The sequence below is a fragment of the Emys orbicularis genome, chromosome 7, assembly GCF_028017835.1.
Source record: "Emys orbicularis isolate rEmyOrb1 chromosome 7, rEmyOrb1.hap1, whole genome shotgun sequence".
Taxonomy (NCBI): domain Eukaryota; kingdom Metazoa; phylum Chordata; order Testudines; family Emydidae; genus Emys; species Emys orbicularis.
The window spans coordinates 94,626,446-94,646,704 of record NC_088689.1 but is presented as its reverse complement, the minus strand read 5'-3'; the positions used below and the strand labels follow the sequence as shown (position 1 = coordinate 94,646,704).

At 43.7% G+C, this 20,259-nt stretch overlaps 1 protein-coding gene across 1 annotated transcript in view; it reads left to right on the top strand.

The window, feature by feature from the left end:
* IQSEC1 (IQ motif and Sec7 domain ArfGEF 1) overlaps nucleotides 1-20,259 on the top strand; it is a 685,037-nt gene that overhangs the window by 599,005 nt on the left and 65,773 nt on the right. The window contains exons 5-6 of the mRNA XM_065408003.1: nucleotides 4,977-5,259; nucleotides 10,602-11,866. Coding sequence (XP_065264075.1) covers nucleotides 4,977-5,259; nucleotides 10,602-11,866 — 1,548 coding nt within the window. The remainder of the gene's footprint in view (nucleotides 1-4,976; nucleotides 5,260-10,601; nucleotides 11,867-20,259) is intronic.

Sequence of the window (20,259 nt, the reverse complement as noted above, 5' to 3'; positions counted from 1 at the left end):
ATTCTCCTTTACTGTTTTATGGTTGTCGTAGTGAGACCGCTGACGCTTATGTGTCATCTGAGTATTGTGGGGGAGAGGAACCAGTCCATAAAATCCAAAGTCTCCCTAAATAGACAGGAGCCCTGAAGAGTAACTTACCATAAATTGGAGATATCCGTGAGTATCATAAATAATACAGGTACAGCCCAGTTGGATAAAGCTAAGAGATGGTGGAAGCCCCAAATTATAATTGACCTATAGTAATAAGCCCTCTCCTTGGCCCAGTTGTGCCTTGGAGGGTTGATGTTCACAGTTTTTATTTGTGCTTTACAAGCATGAATGTAGTTAATCTCACACAAGTTCTGCCAGGCAGTAGTAGTATCCCCCTCTTATAGAAGGAGGGAAATGAGGCACAGAGTGAATAAAGCCTATGTTTTCAGAAGTGGTCACTCCTTGAGGGGATCTCAGCTTTTGGATGGCCAACTTAAGATACCTAGGCCTGTATCCTCAAAGGTATTTAGGAAACCAATGGGAGTTAGGAGCCCAAATTCTTTTGAGTATCTTATCCCTAGAGTTTGATTTTTTTCAGAGATGTCTAGCACACACAGCTCCCATTGTTTTGAATTGGAGTTGTGGGTGCTAAGTAGTTGGAGATCAGTGACCGCTCCTGACTTCCAGTTCTCTGCCTTAAGCACATGCCCATCCTTACTCCCCTTGTATTTCATCATGTGTTTTATTCCCTGCTGCTGTGAGGTGTGGCAATTCAGCAGTGTTGGAAGTGGAAGATGCCAGACTAATCCAGGAGGAGAAGACTGATAGGAGGAGGGAACTAAAGGAGGCAGGAGAAGCTGAATGACCCCCAGTCTGTCCTACACCTCCTTGAAATGTGCTTCTGTGGCTACAGGTTAATTGGCAAGTGGCTCCTTGAAAACTTCCTGCATTCCTTCCTTGCTTCCATGCAGCCGGGAGCAGCTGACATATACAGGCATGCCCTTAGGCATCTGCCTACCAACCCATGCTCTGCTTCTCTGGTCCTGAAACATTCAGCACAGCTGCAAGCATGTGCATAGCCTGGTCCAACAGAGCCACTAATGGGCAATCAGCTGAAGCAATGTGTAGCCTGAAGGTGAGATGGATAATGAGGAGAGCTGGCAGGCAGGGTGAAAAAGGGTGGGAGCCAGCAGGGGAAGAAGGGAGACCAAAGCAATAAAAGAGAGATTTATCAGGCCATGAAATAAAGAGGAAAAGAGTAAAGGCAAGAAAAGGGCTAATATATATGGGGAGAAGGAGAAAGGACGGGGAAAAACAGCCTGGGCCCAGGGCATGGAATAAGAACTGCTGCCAGGGTGTGTGTGTGTGTGTGTACTTGTTTCCCAGTGGGGAATGGGGAGGGAGAAGCCCTCTGTGGCTTCCCCCCCCCCAATCCTGGTGGGGAGTGGGTGGCAAAGGGGGCAGAAAGGGGGCTGAGGGGTGCCCGTCAGGAGCCTGTGGGGCAGCCAGGCTCCCAACAGGGAGCTGCCAGAGGAGCTGAGAGACCCCTCCTAGGTTGGTGGAAGCACTCCTGATGAGGACGCGTACCATGAACCCAAGGAGGGTAGTGTGGACATACAGCCACCTCAGCTATTACTGCAGTGGTGAAAGTCGACCTAACATATGTAGTCTTACATTTCTAGTGTAGCCATACCTTGAGAAATCACTGTTTACCCTCCCAGACAGAGTGAATCCCATGACTGTAATTGTCACTACAAGTAGAGAGCAGTGTCCCCACACAGGATGAGAATGTGACTCCCAATCTGTGGCTGGGTGAAAGTCTGGTGATGGCCTCCTCTCCCGCTAGTACACTGAGGGGACTCATCTGGAATCCATTTTGGAGGAAATGAGTTACCTTAAGTACTGTGGTTCTCAACCAGGGGTACACGTATCCCTGGGGATACTCAGCCTTCTAGGAGGCACACCAATTCATCTAGATATTTGCCTAGTTTTACAATTAGCTACATAAAAAGCACTAGCGAAGTCAGTACAAACTAAAATTTCATACAGACAGTGACTTGTTTATACAGCTCTATATACTACATGCTGAAATGTAATACAATATTTATATTCCAGTTGATTCATTTTTACCATTTAATTATAAAATAAGAGTGAGCAATTTTTCAGTACTAGTGTGCTGTGACACTTTTTTGTATTTTTATGTCTGATTTTGTAAGAAAATAGATTTTAAGTGAGGTGTAAATTGGGGGTAGGGAAGACAAATCAGACTTCTGAAAGGGGTACAGTAGTCTGGAAAGGTTGAGAACCATTTCTTTAGTATAACCATTGTCAGGAGTAATGGGGGAGGAGATGATCCTCACCAGCCCATTGCTGTTGTGAAATAAGATCTACTTTCCTAACTGCCACAGTTCTGTTAAATCCATTATATGATGGGGCAATGTGCAGCCCAATAATAGTTTGGAGAAAATGACTTTAGATGTCCTTAATACCACACACCAATCACATTTATTAAAATGTTCATACTTGCGTTGAATGACATTTGTAATAAGGAGAGGGAAGGTGTGTTGTTTGACAGGTGGATTTTATGTTTGATTCTGTTCTCACTCCTATGCACATGCGCATACACACGCAACCCTTTAAATTAGTGGGCAATGAAGGTGGGGGGAAAAGAAGAGAGCATCCAAATATGCAGTGGAGATCTGGCTTGCTTACTTGAAAAGCCTCTCATACATTGTGCAGGAGGGCTGCATGTTGTAAAAGATAATTACGTCGCTGCTTCAAAGGTCAGGCACGTGGTAACAGGGAGTGGGTTTACAACCAAAATGAAATTAGCCATACCAATCATTCAGGGGTTGCATTCGCTGCTGGAAAAAAAAAACCTAAAATATTAAGAGGGGAAACCAAAAGCATTTTAGAAAATCAGTGGCTTGGCCCTGAAAAAACAAAGTCTTTCAAATCAGTGCTGCAACTTTTTATTAATGGCATTAAAGGTCATTAAGAAGCCATGTACTGAAGGAATCGTTATTAAAATGTCAGTGTGGTAATCATCACAGTAGAAGGATTATTAAACATTTTACAATTTAAGAGGGGAAGAGGACAAAAAATGTCAGAGCTAAGAAAGGAAAAATATTAAAACCTTGTGACAGTCTGGTGTCGCTTGTCATAACTGGAGTATAAAACAAAGTTCATGTGCTTGTACTGAAACTACTTACATGGATAGATTTTAATTAGGAACTTACTAGGTACAAACAAATGCAGCCTAACAATTCAACCCTCAACTGGAAAAATACTTCTTAGCGCTGAAAGAGGCAGTATGATGCAGTCTGGTAAGGAAATCCTCAATGGAATTTATTAAGATGGAAACTGTACGTGTAGATTTTTTTTTTTTTTTTTTTTAAATGGGTGGCTTCATATTTTCATTGTCAGTTACTAAACTTGGGATAATTAATCTTTTTTTAAAAATTGAAAACCAGCTGTATTTTAAGGGAAAGGGATTTAGTTTCCTGTCAGCTTCCTTTTCGGAAAAAGTGACTTGTGTATAGACTGAAATCTTTCCAGTTTGCATGTCTGAAAACACCTTTTTTGGGGGAGTCACATTTTGATGGGGCAAGGAAAGAGGAATTGCTTTCAATTTTAAATGTTTGTAGAAATATTTTGAGAAATCTAAGAGCCTTTCCCCCCCCCCACTTACACAAGTACAAACTGTTCAAGCCAGAAGAGGTTTGACAGTGTTAACCTTGATCTTTTCTGGCACTGCAATCCACTGGAGAATGTTCTTTCAGAAATCACTCTGTACTTTGAACTGCTGGAGGGACTGCTGTGGTGTGTATCTAACAGGGACCATAGCATTTCATTTCTAAAAGACAACAGAAAAGGTTTTCTATGTTTGAGTGTATGTGAGCTGTATGAAAGTAATACATGAGAGTGTAAACCAGGGTGAGGGCACGTGGAATTTTATTTCTTGAGAGTCCTGGTGTATCTGTTCTTAAAACAAAAGGTAGGTAGGGAAAGTGTGTTTTTTGTGCGCATGTGGGGAAGGGAGTGTTGCTGAGTCATTTGAAAACCAGTGTAAATGAAAATCCATTTCCTATCAACATTGTGTGTAAGCAGGATACATAAACATCGAATCTGTCAATGTTTGATTTGAGCTGTATGAAAAAGAAATATGGCATCTTGTACTGTAAGAGTTTTCTAACATAAATGAAAAAACAAAAATTCTGGTTGTATGTCACATTTCGTGAATTTCTCTTCCCCTGGTTCTTTAGCATTAGTATTTGTATGAAAAATGAATATTTGTTTCTGAGAGGTCTCAAGTTGTTCTAATGTGTATTCCACACCTGAAGTTACGGTCCTTTTTGTTAGCTAGAAAACCCTATCTCTTGGGGTATTTTAAATCCGGATTGGACAAAATTCTACAAAATGTAGTGCGAGAATAATCCTGTACTGGCAAAGAGATTAGAATTACCCTCATAGATATTTTTCCCCATCTTTAATTTCTATGAATACATTATACCTCACAGACCACAGAAAATCTCATTTACTTTGGGTAAGGGGGAAAATAATGTGACATTATTTCTTATATTTTGTCCTACATGACAAAAATATAAATATACATTTGTGGTTTTGCAGTGGACTGAAGTAGAAATGAATGGAAGAAACTCCTTTTGGAATTGTTTCTTTTTCCTATAAATGGTCAAGTGAGTTATTCAGAATATGTAACCATTTTTAGTAATAAAGTTAAACAGGAAATCTCACTTTTGCTGCCTCAAGACCTCCGCAGCAAAAATAGAAATCTGTTTAAGTAAATGCTAAATTTATGATAGTTAACCTACATAACTCTAGAATATAAATAACTACAGGTGAATTTTAACAAATAGTGAATTAAGTCTGGATAATCTGAAGCTAACTAGAGCTGTACTAATAGTTAACTGCTGAGATCTTTGGTGCATAATACTTACTAAAAGCTTTTCCCCCCCCCCCCCCCCACCCTTTCTTTGTTTATCCAGTGTTGAAGGCGAAGCTCCAAGTAGTGAAACTGGCACATCTTTGGATAGCCCATCTACTTACCATCAAGGACCTATAACCCATAGTTCGGCTATAAGCCCAGAGCATTACGACCATTCTGCTTACGGGCTGTATTCTGTCTCCCCTGGGCAGCAGAGATCTCGGAGGCCTAAGCTTCAGCACTCAACATCAATACTGCGAAAACAAGCAGAGGAAGAAGCTATTAAAAGGTCAAGATCACTTTCTGAGAGCTATGAACTCTCCTCAGACCTACAAGATAAGCAGGTATTTAAGCTATCTTGCTTTATTTATGAATAAGGCAAAAGGATCTGTTTGCCAACCAAAAAAAGCTTTAGGGAAGTTCACATGTGCTGCTGAAAATGACACGCTTTTATTTGTCTGAATCCAAGTTAGTTCAAAGCTGGCATAGTTGAATATTATTAAAATTCCATCCCCTTCACTTAGGGTGACCAGATGTCCCGATTTTTATAGGGACAGTCCTGATTTTTGGGTCTTTTTCTTATATAGGCTCCTATTACCCTCTACCCCCGTGTCCCGATTTTTCACATTTGCTGTCTGATCACCCTACCTCCACTCCACTATTTCTTTGGCTCACTGAGGCAACAGCCAAAATTATGTTAATAACAAATATGGCATTTTTTCCAAAGTGAAAACTTAATTCTTCCAGTGGATATGATTTCATGCATTTGGCTTATATCTTGTTCACGGGGTGAAATAATGCAATTTTTTCCTCAGTAAAATTAGTAATTTAAAACTTGGAATGGCTTTGGTGCTAGTGAAAGAAAGAAAGAAAAAGATTGTTTCCTCTATAGTCACACTAAATGCGAAGTGCCAAATCTTGAGTAGTTCATTCAGTTTTTTCTCAGTCAGGCAACACTCCATTTGACTTCACTAAGGGCATGGCTACGCTTGCAGATGTAGAGCGCTTTGAGTTAAACCAGCCTTCGGAGAGTGCAGTAGGGAAAGCGCTGCAGTCTGTCCACACTGACAGCTGCAAGCGCACTGGAGTGGCCACATTTGCAGCACTTGCAGCGGCATTTGGAGCGGTGCATTATGGGCAACTATCCCACAGAGCACCTCTTCCCATTCTGGCACTGTGGCTTGTGGGAAGGGGGCGGAGGGGTACGGGGAATTCTGGGGCCTGTCCCAATGCCCCGTGATGCATCGGTTCGCATCCCAGCAATCCCTGTGCTTCTGTCCACATTTGGCGCCATCTTTCAACGTTTTTTGTGCTGCACACTCTGTCTTCCCTTTCGGTCTGCGGGAATGGAGACCGAACTGCTGAGGAATATACTGATGAGTCTCGCCAGCACATCATGTTTGGCAGTCGAGTTACTCCTTAAAATCCAAACTGACAGTGAGGACTCCGACGATATGGACTTGAGTAACGCATACGACACAAGATTGCTTGTGGTATTCATGGACATGCTCACCACTGTGGAACACTGCTTTTGGGCTCGGGGAAACAAGCACCGAGTGGTGGGATCACATAGTCATGCAAGTCTGGGATGACGCCTGCAGAACTTTCGGATGAGAAAAGCCACTTTCATGGGACTGTGTGAGGAGCTCGCCCCCACCCTGCAGCGCAAGGACACGAGATTGAGAGCTGCTCTGATGGTGGAGAAGCGGGTGGCTATTGCAGTCTGGAAGCTGGCAACTCCAGACAGCTACCGATCAGTCGCTAACCAGTTTGGAGTGGGAAAGTCGACCATTGGAATTGTGTTGATGCAAGTTTACAGGGCCATTAATCGCATCCTGCTCAGAAGAACCGTGACTCTGGGTAACCTGCATGACATTGTGGCTGGCTTTGCACAAATGGGTTTCCCTAACTGCGGAGGGGCGATAGATGGGACGCATATTCCAATTTTGGCACCAGCCCACCTAGCTTCTGAGTACATTAATCGGAAGGGGTGTTTCTCTATGGTTCTCCAGGCGCTTGCGGAGCACCGGGGGTGTTTCATTGACATTAACGCAGGCTGGCCTGGAAAGGTGCATGACGCACGCATCTTTCGGAACACAGGCTTGTTCAGGAAGCTGCAAGTCAGGACTTTTTTCCCAGACCAGAAGATCACCGTAGGGGAAGTCGAAATGCCCATTGTGATCGTTGGAGACCCCGCTTACCCTTTAATGCTGTTGCTCATGAAACCCTACACAGGGAGCCTTGACAGCAGCAAGGAGCGGTTCAACAACAGGCTGAGCCAGTGCAGAATGACTGTGGAGTGTGCTTTTGGCAGTTTAAAAGGCCACTGGCACTTTCTGTATGGGAAGCTGGACCTGGCCGATGACAGCATCCTCACGGTTATATCCGTGTGCTGTACCCTCCGTAACATTTGTGAAGGGAAAGATGAAAGATTCACTCGGGCATGGAACTCGGAGATTCAACACCTGGAGGCTGAATTTGAACAGCCAGAGAGCAGGGCTATTAGAGTGACCCAGCGCAGGGCTGCAAGGATTAGGGCTGCCTTGAGGGAGCAATTTGAGGCTCAATCACAGATTTGCGTATGTCCTGTTATACTCAGCCTTCCTGTCTGGAGTGCTGTGCAATCAGTGCTATACTGCATGGTGATGGGGGTTGAGTGCAGTGGGTAAGGGTCGTAGTTTTCAGGGCTGGTGGTGAAGCTACAGGTGTTGGAGGCAGCTGGTGGCGATAAGAACCTGGATGTTGGGGAAAGTGGGTTGGAGGTGACATGGGGGCACAAAGGAAAGAGTTTTGGGACAAGGGCTGCAGGGGGTGGGGTGGGCGTGGTAGTGCTCCACCTGCATGGCTACGAGCGCCTGGATCGAGTCCGCTTGGCGCTCCATGATGCTTATCAGCCAATCTGTGCTTGGCTGCCGGAGCTCCACACTCTTGTGCCTGCGATCCGCATTCTGCTGGTGGATCCTCCTTTCACTCTCCCACCACTCCTGCGCTTTTAGATTCTCGTTAAGGGACTGCTGCATGAAGTCATGCAGCATGTCTTCTTTGCTTCTACATGGCCTCTTCCTAATTCTTTGCAGTCTTTCGGCCGGTGACAACACGGACGGCTGAGATCTCAAGGTTGCATCTGTAAAGGCAAAATGCAACACTTAACAGAGGCAGCATTGTTCATACCAGACAGAGCAATGATTCCCCCGTACTTAAGGGCAAGTACAGTCTACACAATAGCATCATTTGCCCATCCCAAAGCGAGCACACACAACCCACGGGAGCCCCAAAATGGTGAGTAAGCACAGGGTCAAGGGAGACTGATAGTTTCACAAGCTGTACTGTCCTCTGGGTTTCTGTGCCTTGGGGAGAGCCAACAGCTGCAGGGGGCCCCTATACTGAACACTGTCCCCATATTTTCCACAGGAGTTCATCCTGGAAGATATCTCGCTGCTGAGGGTGACCTGGGAAGCAAGGGAGGGTCTTCTATTACAATGCAGCTTCCGCCTTGGCTTGCATGTGTGAGCAATGGTCCCCCCTCCCCTCACGGCACAGTGGCACAGACATGTTAGCCTGACTGGGACAAGGATCACAGTGGCTCTCCCGAGAAACCTTCGCAAGCGCATTGCCCAAGTTCTGGATGAGACCTTTGAAGAGATCACTGAGGCCAATTACCGTGATGTGAGAGAGAACATCAACGCCCTATTCCGCATCTAGGCATGCATGCAGCCCTAACCCTCCTTGCCCCAAGAGCCCGCACCGAATAACTTCCTTCCCAAAATAAAAGCTGCTTACTGGGCACCTCCTTTGGTGTTTGTCTTTCCCCAAGCACCAGCCGCCGTGACTGGCTGCCTTTCTCCTGGCTTGAAAACAGCTCCTGGCTGCATGCATCTACAGATTCCGGGGTGTCTTCCTCCTCCTCCTCCTGCCTTGTTAAACTGGGCTCTGAAGTGTCCATGGTGGTGCTCGGAGTGGAGGTGGGGTCGCCCCCAAGTATTGCGTTCAGCTCTTTGTAGAATCGGCAGGTCGCGGGGGAAGCACCTGAGCGGCCGTTTGCCTCACGGGCTTTGTGGTAGGCATTCCGCAGCTCCTTCACTTTAACCCTGCACTGCAGTGCGTCCCGGTCATGGCCCCTTTCCATCATGGCCCTGGATATCTGCCCAAAGGTATCGCAATTCCTGTGGCTGGAGCGCAGCTGGGACTGGACAGCTTCCTTCCCCCAAACACCGATGAGGTCCAGCACCTTGCCATTGCTCCATACTGAGGATCGACTGGCACGTGGAGGCATGGTCACTTGGAAAGATGCGCTGAGAACACTCCACGCTTGGCTGAGCAAACAGGAAGGGGATTTTCAAAATTCCCAGAGAATTTAAAGGGCGGATCTGACGGTTGGTCACCTGAGGGCAGGGCAGTAGAGTTCAAAGTGATGACCAGAGTGGCTGGAACAGGCATTGTGGGACACTTCTGGAGGCTGATGAGAGCGCATTAACAGACCAGGGCGTCCACACTGGCGTCGCAGCACTCCAGCAGGAGCACATCAAACGTTATTCCACTCGCCGAGGTGGATTACCAGGAGAGCTCTAGCTGCAGAGTCAGAGCGCTCTACGTGCCTTGCCAGTGTGGACGCGTTGTGAGTTAGAGCGCACTGGGTTGCTTTAATGCGCAAGTGTAGCCATGCCCTAAGACTTAAGGACTTCAGGATGTCTCTCTAAAAAGGCCTTTCTACTTCTTCTCTAAATATATGAAACATTTTTAAATCACATTTGAGGTATCTTGACAGTAGCCTTATTTGGAATGTGTTACCTTACACATTCTATCCAGTGTGTCCTTTTTGAACCACTGGTTTCACAATTTAAAGTAGGTAAGCATGTGTTTTTGTGTTTTGTTTTTTTTAATTGAAAGGTTTGTAATAAACAATAAACCAGTACATGTAGGTTCTGCTACAGAGATCATACTTACCATACACTATTTTGTTTACTGTGAGCCATGTACTAAGTCCTACGTTGGTTTGTTTTAATGTTTGCTGTGACAGCCATGATCAGCTGAAAAAAACAAAATACAGGAACATTATCTAAAAGGGAAGATATTCTAGATGGGACTAGAATTAAGCTCTTTGCCATTTTGAGTACGCATACTGCAAAAAGAGGTGCACTTCAAAAGAATATGCATTTATACAGTATATTTCTGGGTTACAACTTTATACACCAGAGATTATTGTATTATTGGTAATGGAACAGACAAGTTTTTCCAATTTAACAATGATCAAGATCAATTAAATACTATGTTTTCATTGCTTCTTGAGGTTGCTTGAAATATTTGCAGGCTAGAAAAGGTGAGCAAGGAAGTATTTTAAGCACACTACAGCTGCAACCAGACACCTGGAATGGCTTTTCAGGAAAATATACTTTCTTTATATATTGGCATTGTTGTTATACATTTATATTTGGCATTGTTATGACCAATTTTTTTTAAAGGACCACTCAAATAATTTTATATGAAATTATATAGCTGATCTATTGAGTTTGAGTTTTTATTTTTTTACACATTGAATATTTGATTGTCTTTTGAAAGTTCTTTAGATGTATAACTAAAATATATCATTTTCTGTGGTATTTATAAAGATCTATCTAAGCATCAGATGTCAGCTAGTAACTTTTAGTGAGTCCTTGCATTATAAAATATTTATTTATTTCCTTTCTAGGTGGAAATGCTAGAACGGAAATATGGGGGCCGTCTCATAACTAGACATGCTGCTCGTACTATACAAACAGCTTTTCGCCAGTATCAGATGAACAAAAATTTTGAGCGGCTTAGAAGTTCTATGTCTGAAAATCGTATGTCAAGACGCATTGTGCTGTCCAATATGAGAATGCAGTTTTCCTTTGAAGGACCTGAGAAAGTCCATAGCTCCTACTTTGAAGGGAAGCAAGTTTCTCTGACAAATGATGGGTCAAAAATAGGAGCCCTTGTCCAATCTGAATGTGGTGACCTCGGGGAATCGGCCACAATGAAATCTCCAGCAGCATCCACTGATTTTGCTGATGCTATAACAGAACTGGAGGATGCTTTTTCAAGGCAGGTCAAATCTCTTGCAGAATCAATCGATGATGCACTAAATTGCCGTAGTCTACATTCTGATGAAGTCCAGACTCCTGATCAAGTCAGAAGTCGTGAAATGGAGAGGGATAGTTGTAGTCAAATTAAGCCAGCAATCCATAATGTGGATCACAGGAAACTTGATGAGATGACTGCATCGTATAGTGATGTTACATTATATATAGATGAGGAAGAGCTATCTCCACCTCTTCCCCTTTCCCAATCAGTGGACAGACCATCTAGCACAGAATCTGACTTGAGGCTTCGGTCAATGAACTCTTCTCAAGAGTACTGGTCCATGACCCACAAGGATGATAAGATAGACACTGATACAAGCTGCAGGAGCACCCCTTCGCTGGAATGCCAGGAGCAAAGGATGAGAATGGATCATCTGCCATTGCTAACTATAGAACCACCTAGTGACAGTTCAGTGGACTTAAGTGATCGCTCAGAGAGAGGCTCATTAAAGAGACAAAATGCATATGAACGGGGAATCACTAGTCAACAAGGAAGCCCGAAACATATCCCACATGGTGTTCCTACCAAGATTATATCCCGAGAAGAACAGGAGGCTAGACACAAGCCAAGGCCCATTGATAGTCACTTAGCAATTAATGGCACAGCAAACAGGCAAAGCAAATCAGAGTCTGATTATTCTGATGGTGACAATGACAGCATCAATAGCACTTCCAATTCTAACGACACAATAAATTGCAGCTCTGAGTCCTCTTCTAGAGACAGCCTAAGGGAACAAACCTTAAGCAAACAAACGTACCATAAAGAAACTCGGAACAGCTGGGATTCGCCTGCCTTCAGTAATGATGTTATCAGAAAACGCCATTATAGGATTGGACTGAATCTTTTTAATAAGTAAGTACAATGCTGTTCTGTTTTCCCCCTCATTATTTGGTAATATTTCAGTCCCTCAAATGAAGGAATATGTAACTCAGAATCAGAGACTGATATGTGATACTGGCTTTTCAGCCAAAAATAACCCCCCAAACCCACCACTGGAGGAGTTTTAAGTAAGAAGCAAAAAGAAAGCAGTATATGTGCATAGAAATCATAGCAGTTAGGTATGGAAACAGGCCAATTAGATCATATAGCTGTTCCCTTGTCAGTGCATGACTGTTCTGTGTGGCGTGTTACTGGTCATCATGAATAAAGTTGACATCTTTACAATTAGCAATCAGTATGAGAAGAAAAATAGCATATGGCATGGCTAATGATCAAGGCTACGATTTACTCACTGAGATTGTGGAAGTCACGGAATCTGTGACTTCCAGTGACCTCATGACTTCAGCCTGCAGCAGTCAGGAGCTGCAAGGTCCCTGCCGTCCACAGGAGCAGGGAGCTGTGGGCTCCAAGCCAAGGGTGGGGGGGACCCTTGAGCTCCGACATCCAACCCATGGTGGTGGCCCCTAGAGCTCCTAGCCCCTGTGTAGCTGCCCCGCTGCAGGCAGTGTGGGGACCCTCGGATCCCCATTTTGTCATGGATATTTTTAGTAAAAGTCACGGACAGGTCACAGGCAATAAAGAAAAATTCACGGAAGCCGTGACCTGTCCGTGACTTTTACTAAAAATATCCATGACACAATTTTTGCCTTACTAATGACTGAAGAGACTATAGGACAGAATAAACCACTAGCTTCTAGAAAATGATTTTCACCCTGTCTGGCTTTTGGTCGTTGTCGATATAATAGAATCAATATTTTTTCCCCCACGTATTCATATGTGGATGTTATAAATTTTGTCAACAAACATTTAAAAAATGAGTGAAATCCTGGCACTATTAAAGTCAATTGAAAATTTTGCTATTGACTTCATCAGATAATTTCTTCGCTTGAGACCACTGTGTAACTGTTAACCTGTACCCTCTGTATTGGTTGCTTTTAACACATACTTCGTTTTAAAAATTCTTTGTCTTCAAATTACTGGAGTTAAACAGTCAAATCTAATTACAGAAATGTAATCTGATGGTTAGAGCAGTGACTGGGTAGTAGAATTTCTAGATTCTATTCTTGGCTGTATTATTGACTTTGCTGCATGGGAAGACACTTTTGTGCCTCTGTTTTCCCCATCTGTACAATGGGTATAATTACATTACTTAGTCACAAACTTCTTCTGGGCTTAATTAACATCTATAAACCTCCTCTCTATGTGTAGATGAAGGGTGCTGGACAAGTGCCAAGATTCATTCTTGACAGGTTTCAGAGTGGTAGCCTTGTCAGTCTGTATCAGCAAAAAGAACAAGTAGTACTTGTGGCAAACTAAAAACTATTTCCCCATGCTAATTTTCCCCCTACTGTTACTCACACCTTCTTGTCAAATGTTTGAAATGGGCCATCCTGATTATCACTACAAAAGTGGCTTTTTTTCCCTGCTGATAATAGCCCACCTTAATTGATTAGTCTCGTTAGCGTTGGTATGGCAACCCCCATTTTTTCATTTTCTGTGTGTGTGTGTGATATATATATATATATATATATATATAGATATATAGATATATAGAGAGAGAGATATATAGATATATATATATATATATATATAGAGAGAGAGAGAGAGAGATAAAATCCTACTGTATTTTCCACTGCATGCATCTGATGAAGTGGGTTTTAGCCCACGAAAGCTTATGCCCAAATAGATTTGTTAGTCTCTAAAGTGCCACAAGTACTCCTCGTTCTTTTTGAAGATTCATTCTTATTATCCTTTTAAAAACACTGGCAGCCATGGTGCTATTTGTAGAAGTGTTAGGAATTCTCCTCGAAGTCTTGCAGGACCTTTTTGTGATTAATTGTGTAGCTTCTAATGAGCTAAGCAGTGGTCCCCAACCTTTTTTGTCTGGTGGGCGCCAGACAACGAGCCACGGAGGACCGTAGCAGCGGACAAGCATCCACCGAAATGCTGCCGACAAGCGGCAACATCAATAGGCGTCACCGCCGACAAGCAGCGTCATCCAGGAAATCGGCAGCATTTCGGTGGATGCTCGTCCGCCGGCCAGTACGTGGGTGCACTTAGATGCCCCGGCGGGCACCGCGTTGGGGACCCCTGAGCTACTGGGTGCTTCAGCTTCCATTGCAATTTTATACAAGTCAGTTTACTGTTCCTATTCAGCTGCCAGCGTTGTAATTTGTTTTATTTGGATTAATAAATAATCAGTTTGTCTATTATATGCTGTAACATTGCAAATCATGTAAATCTGTTGACACCTTCATGTATCGCTTCATATTCTAGTAGAATACTAAATACGGATCCACCAGGTCTGACTGTAAAAACCTTAAGAGGGGTGTGTGTGTGTGTGTGTGTGTGTGTGTGTGTGTGTGTTTTCTTTTTGAGGTTCTTTGCAAAAGGCATTTAAAGTGCCTTTAATTCACTGACATCTTATAAGGGGAAGGGTTTTGCAGGCTTTTCCTGCCTAGAAAGTGAACTGGGGGAGAAAGGCATTTCTATTTTTAGAATATCTTCAAAGATTCAAGTTGGTTGAAAAAGGAGAGAACAATGACACAGTTTGGATGACCTTTAAAAGGCCTGGTGTGATGGTGTATTTCTGTCTAGTCATTAGGCCCTGAGTTGTGGGGTTTTTTTTTTTTTTTTTTTTTCCCTTTGTTTTTTTTCTTTTCATTGAGCTTCAGGCTTGACATACAGCTCTTTTGGTGGGCTGTGGAAAACAGACTTAAGAGAAGGAAAAAAAGTACCCAGGCAACACACACAAATGAATGATGGTATCTGGAATTGTCAGCTGCTCCCCGGTCACATGCTGCCCTGTCAGTATGGAGCTGACAATGGGGGGGAAAAAAACAAACAAACCCCAAACAACATCTACAGAAGAGAATAGAGGAGAGTGTTCTTCAAAAGACATTTAAGTGATCTTTCTGCATTGTTGGTTGGGCAACTGAGAGGATGAAGAATGCTATTGAATTTAATGTTGTTAGTAATCTTGTGTTGGTTTTTTTTGTTTGTTTGTTTTTGTTTTTAGTATCCCATCAGTGGCAAGTCCTCAGAAACACAGCACTATACAACAACTCAGGTTTACTCCTGGGGGAATTCTGCATGAAAATATTAAATTGTACACAATATTTTAAATTCTGCATATGTTATTTGTCAAAATAACACAATATAATCCCTCCAGTTTCAATTATTTTTGTAATTTATTTCAAAATACCTGTCAACAAGTATGTCAAAAATACAGACAACAACAAAAAAGATCCCACCAGGAGTAGAGAGTTAAAGAAATCATTACAACAAGCCAATTTCAGTTGGGAGGTGCTGGAGGGGGCTGTGTGGGGCACCCCCAGAGCCCAGACACCTGCACCCCATTCCCCACAGAGCCCAGCTGTGAGGCATCCCTAGAGACCAGATACCTGCACCCCACTTCCCCCAGAGCCCAGACATCCCCCACAGAGCCTTTACTCCCTCCAGCTTCTTTACTGTCCCACCAGCGGATGCAGTGTGGGGAGGCCCTGCCTTATCCTTTACCAGAGCTGGGTCTCCTGGGTCCTGTCCTGTTCCTAGGAGAATGAGGATAAAGCTGAGCAGCCAGAGCCTGCAGAACTAGGCTGAGTGCTCTGCAGAACCCAGCTCTCCAGCTTGCAGTGAGCAGAGTCCAGCAGCCCCTAATGGCTGCCAGCAGCTTTGCAGCCCCAATTCTGCAAGGGAAACATGAAAGTCTGCGCAGAACATTAATTCTGTGCAAATTCTGCATTGTGCAGTGGCGTAGGAATACAGGTTGCACCTTTTGCGTGATATATATATATATTTTTTTATAACACTGTGTGTATGATTTTCCCATATGAGCTTCTATGTTGGCACATGGCTGCCAAGTCTTACAAGATTGCACTGAGTCACCCAGATTCTATGGATAGGATATTTGCACAGACAATGCCAAGTTTCATATAGATCTTGCTTGGCACTAGAGTTCTTCTTTAAGACCCATGGCATTGTGTAAGACTTGCAGATGCTGGTTCTGTCCAAGAGGCCAGTTACATCTTATTTTTGGCAATGTAAAAGCAGCGAAGAAAATCATCAGCACAGTGTCAGTTTCGCTGTGAGAAACAAGTAGGTAAAGCTCCTAGAACAGTGTTTTTTAAACTGCAGTCGCAGAATGTAAGGCACTGGGTTGCGGCAACTATGGTCAGCACCTCCGACCAGGCCATTAAAAGTCCCGTTGGTGGTGCTGCCCAGCAAAGGCAAGCTAGTGCCTACCTGTTCTGACACTGCTGCTGACCGGGAGCCGCCCAAGGTAACCCCACTCCCCAACCTGTGCCCCAATCCCTTGCCCCAGCCCTGAGCCCCCCCCCCAAACTTGGAGCCCCTTCCTGCACTCCAAACCCTTCATCCCCAGCCCTGCCCCAGAGCCTGCACCCCCAGCCTAGAGTCCTGACCTCTTCCTGCATCCCAACCCCCTGCCCTAGCCCAGAGCCCCCTCCCACACCTTGAACCCCTCATTCCCAGCCCCACCCTGCAGCCCAACCCTCTGCCCCAGCCCTGAGCCCCTCCCACACCCCAAACCCCTCATCCCCAGTTCCATTGGGTCACAGGCATCAACAATTTTCTTCAACTGGGTCACCAGAAAAAAAGTTTGAAAACCACTGTCCTGGAAACACCCATTGGGAAGTCAGAGCGTATCATCTCACTTAAACTTCAGACAACCATCAGCTCTGTGAACATCATTAGTGCCTATGCAGCAACACTCATATCTAGCCCCGAGGAGAAGGATACATTTTACGACTCTTTGCATCAAGCCATCAAAAGAATACCAGCCACTGAGCAACTTTTCCTCCTTGGTGACGCTAATGCAAGAGTCGGTGCAGACAACAACTCATGGCCAGATTGTTTAGGACATTTTGGCATTGGCAAGATGAATGTGAATGGCCAATGACTTCTTGAATTCTACGCCCAAAACCAAATGTGCATTACCAATTCATATCTTACAGGAAAACATTGCCACAAAGTGTCATGACGACATCCACAATCAGGCCACTGTCACCAATTAGACCTTGTATTGATTTGCTATCAAGTGTCAAGGCTCCTGCAAAAGATGGCATCCCAGAGGAAATCCTCAAGTGCAGGAAACACAGCCTATTACCATATCTTCATCAGCTGCTACTTAAATGCTGGAAAGAGGGTGAGGTACCACAAGAAATGCGTGATGCAAACATCATCACTGTGTATAAAAAGTGAAAAGGGCGACTGCAACAACTACAGGGGTTTCTCGCTACTAAGCATAGTAGGAAAAGCGGATTGAGGGCTGGAAGATCAACTATAGACATGATATTTTCTATGCGTCAACTCCAAGAAAAGTGCAGAGAGCAAAACTGACCATTGTACATTGCCTTTTTGGACCTAACCAAAGCATTCAACACAGTCAGCAGAGCAGATCTATTTGCAATACTAGAAAAGACAGGATGTCCATCAACCCTGTTTATATGTTTGTTCCACAACAACATGAGAGCAACTATCCTGTTTGACGGGTCCACTTTGGACAGCTTTGAGATGAAAAGTGGAGTGAAGCAAGGATGTGTTCTTGCCCCTACACTCTTTGGAATCTTCTCAGCACTCTTGAACTGTGGGTTTAAGGACATGAAAGATGGAGTGTATCTCCACACAAGATCAGATGGGAAACTCTTCAACCGGTTCCGACTTAAGTCAGACCAGAGTCAAAAAGGTGCTAAACAGGGAACTTCTAGTCACTGATGCTGCTGCCCTCATAGCCCACCATGAAGATCTATTATAAGAACTTATGGACTGCCTTTCAAGTGCCTGTCAGGCATTTGCTCTCACCATCAGCATCAAGAAAACAGTTGTATTGGGACAGGGGGTTCCACAAGATCCTTCAGTTACCTTAAATGCAAACCAGCTAGAAGTAGTCCAAAAGTTCAGCTATTTAGGTTCTACAGTGACAACCAATCTCTCACTAGATGAAGAACTAAATGTTCGCATTGGAAAGGCTTCCACCACCTCTAGCAGAGTAAAAGAGCATGGAACAACTCAAACTTGCCATCAAGAACAAAATGCTAGTGTACCAAGCTAAGCTTGCATCCTCAGCACTCTCATGTATGGTGGGGAAACATGGACAGCTTGTGCTCATCAGCAGAAAAGGTTAAACAGTTTCCACCTACATTTGTTTACGCCTCATACTCAACACCAAATGGCAAGATAAAGTCACTAACACAGAGGTTCTTCAAAGGGCAAATTTGCCAACTGTGGTAGCCCTGCTCAAGCAAAGATGACAGCACTGGCTGGGCCATCTGAGTAGGTTGGAAGACGGACGCATGCCCAAGGACATGCTACACAGGGAGCTATCAGAGGGAACAAGAACAACAGGACGTCCCAAGCTTCACTATAAAGACACACGCAAGCGAGATATGAAGGAATTTGGAATTGATTCTGACCAATGGGAAATCTTGGCAAGTGATTATAGCAAGTGGCGCCATCATCTCTATCAGGGTATCAAAGTCCATGACAGAAGCTGGCTCCTACAACTTGAAGAGAAAAGAGCCCATAGGAAGCAGGCAGCTCCCAACCAATTTTCAATATTTGCCAAAGAACATGCAAATCTCGGATTGGCCTATTCAGTCACATGAGACATTGCAAACCATCTACATCATAGGCTGCAATTCCCACTGTCTCTTGCAAATGAAAGGATGCCAACATGGCATTGTGACATTCCATGTAAACCCCTTGTTGCTCCTGCATGCAATCTCACTTTCAAAAACAGCGCCTGATAGAACATGAGGCCTTAACACTTGTGAACAGGTGGTGGGAAAACAACTTTAAGGATACTGAACTTCATTCTTAAAAGTTTTAATAGGCAACTACTAATAAGGGAACCTGTGGGACTGGAATTGCTTTGGGGCAATTGATATGATAGAAATTGCTTTAGGGCACCTCTAGGTAGCACTCTGTGGTTTACAAGTGAAATTCCCTTCACTGTAAAGAACCTTTCCCCCCCACTTCTAGTTATTGCATTTGATTGCTTTGATGCACTGTACAGTGTCAGTTTGAATTAACTTTTGAGTTACCCTCAAATAATGTCATGTGTTTATTGCTCTTAGTGCACAGGTATGTCATGGTATCTTAGATGTCCAAAGGTAATTTGAAAAATAAGTCTCATCATCACTGTAGATCTGTTTCTCTAGCAATAAGCTACACTGTTCATCCAAGTATATCAGGGGAGGTTTAAAAATCCCACTGCCCATAAGTGGCTTCAAGGCCACTTAACTGGAGAAGTCAAGGTTCCCAAAAGTCTGCATCTTACAGAGGACCATGCAGAGATGGTGTTTAGAGCTACTTTCATTTCATTTTGTTATTGCCACAGTTCTCAGAAATAGAAAACTATATGAAACAAGTAACAATTCCATTCTTTCTGTATTTTAAATTGAAGGAGATACACTTTTGGAGAAAAAAATTGCTAACAAAGGGGCTGAACTCTCCATTTAGAGGAGGAGGTGCTATGTTATCTAATTGAATGTGATTTGTTTTTTAGTTATTATGAAACAGCAAAGCTTTAAAATACAGTACAGAAAAATCACTCTCCGTTGCCACAATAGAAATTACATCCTATGGAATTCCACCTAGATCTGTTGGAAGTATATGCATGATTTTACTTGCTTATACAGCTAAGTAATGATTTTCAAAAACCATAGCACAGTTTTCTTTCTAAAGACCTTTTGCCAATTTTGCATGGTAAGCTAGGGTGGAGTAGATAAGCCAGGAATGGTTGCTGCTCCAAATTGCCCACTTGTTGGCTGTCTTCTGCAAAATATTAGCAGGTCAGAGATAATCAGGGAATAGGACAATAGAGAGCACAGCCATGAATACAACAAAACATCTATTTCCAGGAGTTCATATCTTGGCCATAACACTTGTTTTTAGGCTATAATTTGGCATCAGACTAGGAGCAGTTGTTTAATGTTGCTAAAAATACATACATTTTTAAAGATGTTTTGTGGCATCTGCTACATCTGAACTTCTGTTATCCCCAGAGTAGACAGAATTTCTACCTAAAAAGCAGCTTCTGTGCATACAGATTTTTAGTTGTAACAGAGTGAACAGACCCTGTGCATGGGTTGGCAGGAAGAGTGTTCTACCATTCACTCCCAGAGTAGAGGAAAGATCACAGCTGCATGCCCTAACTGCAGAAGCTGGTAGGGAAATATGGTGGGGCCAGCTGTGTTTAACTGGCAATTCCCCCAGCACTCTCAGAGAGAGAGGTGGTTTGAATAGCCAGATCTAAACATTAGAAGCCATTCCTTCTTTGTAGG